Genomic DNA, 9,213 nt, shown 5'->3' on the forward strand with positions numbered 1-9,213 from the left:
CTATGACATAGTGAGTGAGAGTGCATCACTTAGTGAGGCATGGAGTGAGTGAGACAGAGAGTGAATGTGACAGTGAGAGTGAATCACTGAGTGAGGCAGTGAGAGAGTGACACAGTGAGTGAATGAGATAGTGAGTGAGAGTGCGTCACTTAGTGAGGCAGGGGGTGAATGAGTGAGTGAGAGTGAATCACTGACTGAGGCAGTGAGTGAGGCAGGGAGTAAATGAGAGTCAGTGAGAGTCAGTGAATGAGACAGGGAGTGAGGGACACAGTGAGAGTGAGATAGAGATTGAGGCAGGGAGTGAATGAGAAAGTGAGTGAGGCAGTGAGTGAGACAGTGACACTGATTGAGTGAGACAGAGAGTGAGGCAGGGAGTGAATGAGACAGTGAGAGAAAGTGAGTCACTGAGTGAGACAGAGAGTGAGTGAGGGAGTGAGACAATGAGTGAATGACACAGTCAGTGAGTGAGGCAGGGGGTGAATGAGACAGTGAGAGTCAGGAAGTGAGTCAGTGAAAGTGAGTCACTGAGTGAGACAGTGAGTGTGTGTTCGACAGTGAGTGAGGCAGGGAGTGAATAAGGTGAGAGAGTGAGTGAGTGACACAGTGAGAGTCAGCGAGTGAGGCACTGAGAGTGAGACAGAGCGAGACAGTGAATGAGTGAGAAAGAGAGTGAGGCAGGGAGTGAATGAGACAGTGAGAGAGTGAGAGTCAGTGAATGAGTGAGTGAGTGAGTGAGAGAGAGTGAGAGTAAGGCAGTGAGAGAGTGAGACAGTGAATGAGTGAGAGTGAATCACTGACTGAGGCACTGAGAGTGTGAGGCAGTGTGTGAATGAGGCAGTGAGTGAGTGAGACAATGAGAGTCAGTGAATGAGGGAGTGAATGAGATAGTGAGGGAGTGAGACAGTGAATTAGTGAGGCAGGGAGTTAATGAGAGAGTGAGAATCAGTGAGTGAGTGACACAGAGTGGGTAAGTGAGTGAAGCAGGGAGTGAATGAGACAGTGAGAGTGAGTCATTGAGTGAGTCAGTGAATGAGACAGTGAGAGTCACTGAATGACACAGTGAGAGTGAGGGAATGAGACGGAGTGAATGAGACAGTGAGTGAGTGAGGCAGTGAATGAGGCACTGAGAGAGTGAGACAGAGAGTGAAGCAGTGTCTCCCTCATTCACCGACTCTCACTGTGTCACTCACTCACTCACTGTCTCATTCACTCCCTGCCTCACTCACTGCCTCACTCATTCACTCTCATTGTTTCACTCACTCAGGGAGTGAGTGAGAGTGAGACAGAGAGTGAAGCAGGGAGTGAATGAAACAGTGAGAGTGAGTGAGTTAGGCAGTGAGGGAGTGAGAGAGTCAATGAGTAAGAAAGAGAGTGAGGTAAGGAGGAAATGAGACAGTGAGAGTGTGACACAGTGAGAGTCAGAGAGTGAGGCAGGGAGTGATTGAGACAGTGAATGAGTGAGAAAGACAGTGAGGCAAGGAGTGAATGAGACAGTGAGTGAGTGAATGAGGCACTGAGAGAGTGAGACAGAGTGGGGCAGGGAGTGAGTGAGAGTTAGACAGCGAGTGAGGCAGTAAGAGTGAGACAATGAATGAGTGGGACAGAGAGTGAAGCAGTGAGAGAGTAACAGTGAATGAGACAGTGAGAGAGTGAGTCAGTGAGTCAGTGAGAGTGAGTCACTGAGTGAGGCAGGGAGTGAGACAGTAAGTAAGTGAGAGTGAGGCAGGGAGTGAATAAGACAGTGAGAGTGAGTGAGTGAGGCAGTGAGAGTGAGACAGTCAATGAGTGCGACAGAGAGTGAAGCAGGGAGTGAATGAGGCAGTGAGAGAGTGAGTGAGTGACACAGTGAGAATCAGTGAATGAGACAGTGAGAGTCAGTGAATGAGGCAGTGAGGCAGGGAGTGAGTGAGACAGTGAGAGTCAGTGAATGAGACAGGGAGAGAGTGAAGCAGGGAGTGAATGAAACAGTAAGAGTGAGGGAGTGAGAGTCAGTGAATGAGTTAGGCAGTGAGAGAATGAGGCAGTGAGGGAGTGAGAGAGAGAGACAGTGGATGAGTGAGAAAGAGAGTGAGACAGGGAGGAAATGAGACAGTGAGAGTGAGTGAGTGAGGCAGGGGGTGAATGAGAAAGTGAGAGAGGGAGAGTGAGACAGTGAATGAGTGGGACAGAGAGTGAGACAGTGAGTTAGTGACACAGTGAGAGTGAGTCACTGAGTGAGGCAGTGAGAGTGAGATAGTCAACATCTTATTCTTTTAATTAAAACATTTTCTGTAGTACTGAATAAACCAAAAATAGAGGAAGTTACATTTTTCTGTTTATCCTTCTTAATGGTTTTGTGTGTTTTATATTTAAGGATTGGGTAGAAAGTTTGTTTTATAGCTCTAGAATTGAACTTCTATTTTAGTTATCTTATGATAATTTGGAAATTTAGTTGAAAGAAAGGTCGTCATTTGGGGGGGGGGTGGCTTTTAAAATAGAATTAGTGGTGTTCTCTGGTTAGGTTTGGTACCTGTGTTCTTTGATAGAATTACCCTACTTCATTTTAAGTTTTTCATTTCTCTCTCCTCGGGTTGTTGTCAGTTTTCTCCTCAAATGGTTCCTTACATAGCTGTTTAATGCTGATATTAATCTATTGTGTGCTGAGATTCCATGTTTTATAGAACGCTTAGAGTTTTCAAACTGTGTTTTTAGATAAATTAACACTGACACAGGATAATGTAAGCTAGCGTTATTCATACAAATTTGCCCATTTCTAAAACGTAGTAGCATATGATTAAATTTGCATTATTAAAGGCAACTTGCCCCTTGATGTCTGCTTTTCTAGAAATGGAAATTCCAGAAAAGTCGGTTGAGAACCAAGTTCAAGAAAACAGCAGAGGCCCGAGAGCATTGCATCAAAGCCCCTGTGCCCCCGAACAGAACCAGAACGCAAGAACCAGCTTTGCAACAGATGGTGGCCTGTCCCAAAATTCCGGGGCTCCTGTCAGCGACTGGAGTTCCGATGAGGAAGAGGGAAGCAAAGGAAGATCCAAGTCCAGGTGCACCTCCACACTGTCCAGCCACACGTCGGAGGAAGGGGGCCAGGGCAACAGGCTGGGAAGTGAGACCTACCTAACGGCATCTGACGACAGCAGCTCTATTTTTGAAGAGGAGACCTTTGGCCTAAAGATAACAGAACACAAGAAGCTATATTCTTGGCAACAAGAGGCACACTGGAAGGCTCAGAATAGTCTCGTCCGAAAGGCAAATTCTGAATTAAGTAAAAAGGAGCGAGACAGTTCCTCAGATGAGCTGAATAAGAAATTTCAGTCTCAGAGACTGGATTATTCCTCCTCATCGAGTGAGGCCAACACCCCGAGCCCTATTTTGACCCCGGCTTTGACTCCAAAGCACCCTACTTTATTACCTGGAAAAGGCACACAATTAATGCCTTCATCAAACCTGCCACCCCCAAAGCTACGGATTCCTAACGTCTTCAGTATCAGCGTCGCGCTAGCCAAAAGGCACTTAAGCCAGCCACAGTTAAGTTCCGATCGGATGTTTGGTACCAACAGAAATGCTATCAGCATGATACGGCCACTGAGACCTCAGGAAACGGATCTTGATCTCCTTGACGGTGACAGTTCAGATGTTTTAGAGAACATGGACACGAGTTGTGATGACGGATTATTTTCCTATGACTCCCTGGAATCCCCGTGTTCAGACGACCAGGAAACCTGTGGGCCGGCGAAAAAGGCAGTGTGCGGCAAGCCCCCCACCCCTCCCCTGCACCGGTTCCCCTCCTGGGTAATTATACCGCTTTGTGCAACTCACACACACAAGTCTTTCCTTGACAGTCTTTCCCTTCTCAGGCTGGACTGGCTCCTTTTCCGGTTCCCTTGCAAATCCAATTTGTCCTGAGAGTTCCTCACTTTCAGAACATGATTTCCGAATTTATGACTGTCCGAGGAACCAGGAGGTCCTATACGTAGTGCTTCCCTTCCCCCACTGGGTCTAGAGTCAGTTGAGAAGTAAAACAAGGGATACGTGAGAGAGGGGAATCAAAATACTGTACTACCTTTGTTACGAATAAAATCGATTTTATGGTCGATAAAAATGAACTTGAGAGCAAGGGTTGGGCAAGTGGTCTTCCCAGTATGAACCTCGGAATTAGCTAGGTTTAGTTCACACAGCCCCCAGCAGTGCTGGCTTCCCCCAATAAAAGCAAAACCATGGCAAACCCCCCTGCTACCGAGTCCATTTCAGCTCATCTAGCGACTGTGTAAGGCAGAGTAGAAGTGTTTCCTAGGGTTTCTGAGACCGTAGACCTTTATAGGATGAGACAGCCTCTTAGATGGAGGCCTTCCCTTTGAAAATGTGCATCCTGGAACTGCCTGTCTCTCTTCTCAAGAGAAAAGCCCAAGAGAAGGCGGGGCTGTGCATGGCCAGCGCTCCTTCTGAACTCACTAACTACATCAAGCTACTCCTTGGATAGAGTGAGAGAGATCAAGAGTGTTTCATTATTGCAGACCCCCCACCATGAAAGGAAAGTGTGTGTGTGTGTGTGTATGTGTGTGTGTGTGTGTGTGTGTGTGTTTAAGGAGATGGAGGGCAGTGGGCTGCCCCTTTGAGAGGTACTTGTGGGTGCCTTTGTAGCAGGACACTGAACTTGCTGATCATCCATTTTTAAACTTTTCAACTCGTTTACCTTTCAGAGAAATTTCATTTTGGCATTTCATGCGCGTAATCCATTGCTTTAACAAAATACGTTTTGTGTATCCAGAATATATTGGCTCTTCCTTCAATAAAACATGGGCCAGTAGTAAAATAATTAACCTGCCAAATTGTACGATTCTTCTTAAGAATATCTACATGACTATATTTTTTAAAAAATCATCTTACTTATCTTTAAAACAAAGTAAAAAGATATGTTTGGCAGATTTAAGTTTTCCTTCACGTCTAACTGCAATTTAACCTTTGGCTTCCTTCAGAGAGGCATCTGGGTTGTGAGGTTTTAAAAAGAATCAAATTGTTACTTGGTCATTTAGAGACTGTTATCACTGTAAGCTCCTAAATTAAGTCGGCCATATTTTCCTGGGATAAGTCAAGGCATGAATGCAGGCCTTGAGATGGAGCTGCTCTTGATGGCTTGCAAGGGAACATTCCGTTCCGGTGTCCATGTAAAACTGTCTGCAGTGTATCACTTAACTCCGGATGGAACTAAAAGGTAGACATTATTGGCAGGCACATCCCTGCGATACTCGTTACGTTACCCTTAGTGAGGAATTGACATCTCGCCTCTTTTATTATGTTGAGATTTTCAGAGATTAAACTTACAAGTTTATTTTACTTGGCAAACCATTTTTACTGCTTTTTCCCTCTTCTCTCTCCTGAAGCTCTTTGGACTGAAACAGAGTGTTGTTTTTCAAAAGCCTTCTAGTAGGCTGGTATACGGTTTAAGGTTTTATTTCTGTTTGTGAAACATTTTAAGGTTTCCAGGAAAAGATATGTGTTCTAGAAACTCTTTCTTGGTGTGATTGAACTTTTGAATTATCCGATATGTGAATTCGATGCCAATAAAACTGTTGGAAAGAGCAAGCAAGCAAGTCTTGGAAACCCACAGGGGCAGTTCTACTCTGTTCTGCAGGGGTGACGTCAGTGGGATTTGACTCGATGGCAGTGGGTTTTGAGTTTTAATTATTGAACTGACGTTGTAATTGTTCCTTCTGATCTTCTGAAACAAACAAACAAGTCAATGCTTACCCTGTCAGTTGAAGAGACTATATACCTAGTCACCAGTGTAGAAAGCCCAGTCTTTCCCCCTTGGAGATGCTGGTGGTTTTGAACTGCCAACCATGCAGGCTGCAGCCCAATGCATAACCACTACACCACCAGGGTTCCCTCTGATTTCTGTAGCAAATAAATGCCTTGAGGTCTTACTGACATGCCTTGCCACGACTACCTTTCCAATAAACCAAATAAGTTTATGCACAGCCAAAAAAAAAAAAAGTTGATTTTAAAGCTCATTGAACTAGAATGTCATTCAAAAAATCCTATCCTAATTGTAATGGAATATTATTCCAAATGCAACAGTCACTCTGGATCTGGGACATGTCCTGTGGTTCAGTAGCCCCTGTGGTAGTTAGCTTCTTAGGAACAGGGGACACCCATTGCGCCTGCTCCCAAGGATCATATCTACGATGTTTCCTATCTACGATGTTTTATATCTACAATGGCTGTCTTTCTGCTTCTCCTATTGCTGCCGACTATTCCCTTCCACTCTCTCCGCCCGTCTGACTGCTTCCTATTCTCTGTCTACTGTCTTTCTGTTCTGCCCACTCAGCTCTTTGCCTTTCTCCATGTAGCTCAATCACATTCTCAGAGAGATTTCATCTGATTTGTCCACTGATCCTTTCTTTAAAATAATATATCCTTGATAGAGATCCCATGCTAACTACTTCTCAGGGCACTGACTAACCTGAAGGAGACGATCTTAGCTTGCCCACTGGGTGCTGGATCACTCAACTGTGTCTTGTTTAGATTCCTTACAAAATTCAGTACATTAGGAGCCACAAGCTGTCCTCTTACACATGAGGGACTTTCCCAGTGCATGTGAGACCTTACTCAGAGATCTCTCAATAAAAGAAATCAAAGTAACAACCTACTTTAGGAACAAGAGAACATGATAAATACCCTTGCAATTCTCAAATCCATGCATTGTTTGATCTCAAATGTTTTGTTTTTCCCCTACTGGAGTGTTCATTGAACTAAAACTCCAAATCCGTTGGCATGACAGGTTGGTACTAACTCATAGCAACCCTATTAAACAGAGTAGAACTGCCCCACAGGGTTTGTCAGTCTTTATGGGAACAGACTGTCTTCTGTGGTGGGGCTGGTGGACTTGAACCCCTGACTCCCGGTTAGCAGCAGAGCACCTTGCCACCGTGCTCCCAGGATCCCTTCACTGAAATAAAGAGGTGACGTGACTTCCTACTTGATTTTTTCTTTCTTTTTCTCCTGTAGCCATGTTATAGACTGTTTAGCTATTAAAAGGCAGTATTTATGTGAAGTCAGTGATTGTGAATACTTCTCTTACCTTTTCCCCCCATCTCTTCAAAAGAAAGTAGACTACCAAATAACATGTGGAGACAAAGATAAATCATCGAATAAATAATGGATGGGGAAAGTGCGCAACACTGTTCACCTGGACTGCTTGAGTTGGATTTGTTGACAGTCTCATGATCATGCTCTAGTCCACGGACGAGTGAATGAAGAACAAATGGAAAACATATGTATTGAAAGTAACCATTTCTCTACTTGAAATACCCCGTGCATACCTTTCTTTTAGGAAGGGAGAATCTACGCTGTCGCCAAATCAGGGATTCGAATGTCTGAAGCCCTCAGTGTGGAGAATGCGAATAAAAGTAAGTGATTTTGTGTGCATAAGGTTGCTGGTTTTTATTTTAAAATTGAAATTCAACTCTTATGTAAAGCGTACCTCATTATGTTTTTACACAAAAGAGACTAAAGCTAAGAAACGACTGTATTTCAGCTGTTTAAAATGGCAAAAACACTGTTTTCTGTGTCCCTTTTCAGAATTTAAACACATTTTCCCCTCTTCGTTTGCTTTCTTCAAAATTTTTATAAGACCAATACATACAAATCATAAAAATAAATCAAGAAAACAAATCAACAGAACTGTCTGGAATAAAAAAGGAGATTTTTCTATGGTTTCTTCTCCTAGCCTCCTCCCTTTCCTTCTCCAAATCTATATAGCAAATGTAACGATTTTTCACCTTTAAAAATTATTTGCTCTTTAGGAAAAGATGCACGGCCAAACCTACCCCTATTCCACAGTTTCTTGACATAATGATACGTGACATTGGTTACATTCTGTGTCAGCATTCTCGCTACTCCTCTTATTGTCTTATGTCCTTGTTCTCTCTGCCCCGCAACCTTCTCATCTATGCTTTGAAAGAGCCGTTGACCTTGGAGGGCTTGTGTAGATCATTGCTTTTCTAATTCGGCACTCAAGTGTGCCAATCTTGACTCTTTGGGTTAAGCTGTTACTTAGTTTAATGGTGACTTCAGAGGTTAATTTCAATTCAAGGTTGGATTACCCGCCAGGGCCATAGACCTAGAGACACTTCCAGCTTCAGGAGGTCCAGTCAGTCTGGACACTTTGTTGTCGTTGTTAGGTGCTAGCCAGTCGGTTCTGACCCATAGTGCCGCATGCCCAACAGAACGAAACACTGCCCGGTCCTGTGCCATCCTTAAAATTGTTCTATGAGCCCATTGTTGCAACCAAAGAATTTCAAGTTCCTTAAGCATGTCTGAAAGCATTTGAAAGTCGATATGTTTTTCTCCCTTTGTATCAGGACCCCTCTGTTGTGTTTCTGGTTGAATGTTTGGTAGTTGTCACTGGACGCCAGCTAGTTCTGGTCTCAGAGTGGGAAGGCAGTGGTTCAGGTGGAAAACTAGTCCTGAAGTGCTGTTCTTCTAGGATTCTTGGGTTTTCTTTCTCTCTTTTTCCAGACAAGTAAAGACCAAAAGGTATAGCTTAGATGACCACGCATGAACTTATAAGCCCCCAGGAACTACCCACCATCCTGGGAGAAAGAAAATACACTTTAGAAACATACTATGCTCATTCACAAGAGGGCCCCCAAGACCGTAGATCAAACCCCCAAACCAAATGAACTAGTCCCATGAGTTGACTGGTCATGTCTAAGGGTCTGTAGTGTAAGTGGGGGTCTCTAGGCTCCCTGACCCCCCCATTGGGTTGTTGTTACTGTTGCAAAACCACACACAACCTAGTTTTTGTCCATGTATCCCCCTCCCTGCATCTAGTCCATCGATGATGCTGTGCATGTGTGATGCCACCTTGTCCACGCCTACCGTGAAGTCTGTAGGAGCCCAAACTTAACAGAGCTGCCTTATTTTTCTGGGTCTTGCAAATACTCCACCATTAACAGGGCATAGTTCCTACGATGTTTCTATTGCTCACTCTTTTGTCAAAAACATCTGAGCTATCCTTCTCTGAGAGGTTTCTGTCTTACGTAGGTCTGGCTTTCTCAAACTTGGCCATATAAACAAAAAGTTACTACTACCAAGAGAGCACTTTTCCTCCTCCGCTTCTCTCCACCTCCAACTACTAAGGCAAATTTGGTTCTGTTTTTTTTTAACCTATTCATGTCATTTCCTAAAAGATTATATATATATATATATAAATAT

At 44.0% G+C, this 9,213-nt stretch overlaps 1 protein-coding gene across 1 annotated transcript in view; it reads left to right on the forward strand.

Annotated features, from left to right (window-relative positions):
- PLEKHH2 (pleckstrin homology, MyTH4 and FERM domain containing H2) overlaps positions 1-9,213 on the forward strand; it is a 128,030-nt gene that overhangs the window by 50,611 nt on the left and 68,206 nt on the right. Inside the window, exons 7-8 of the mRNA XM_013003918.2 lie at positions 2,825-3,786; positions 7,328-7,403. Of these exons, the coding sequence (XP_012859372.1) occupies positions 2,825-3,786; positions 7,328-7,403 (1,038 nt within the window). The remainder of the gene's footprint in view (positions 1-2,824; positions 3,787-7,327; positions 7,404-9,213) is intronic.

This window comes from Echinops telfairi, unplaced genomic scaffold (genome assembly GCF_000313985.2).
Source record: "Echinops telfairi isolate 266 unplaced genomic scaffold, ASM31398v2 ScPeMD7_7475;HRSCAF=8513, whole genome shotgun sequence".
In the NCBI taxonomy this organism is placed as follows: domain Eukaryota; kingdom Metazoa; phylum Chordata; class Mammalia; order Afrosoricida; family Tenrecidae; genus Echinops; species Echinops telfairi.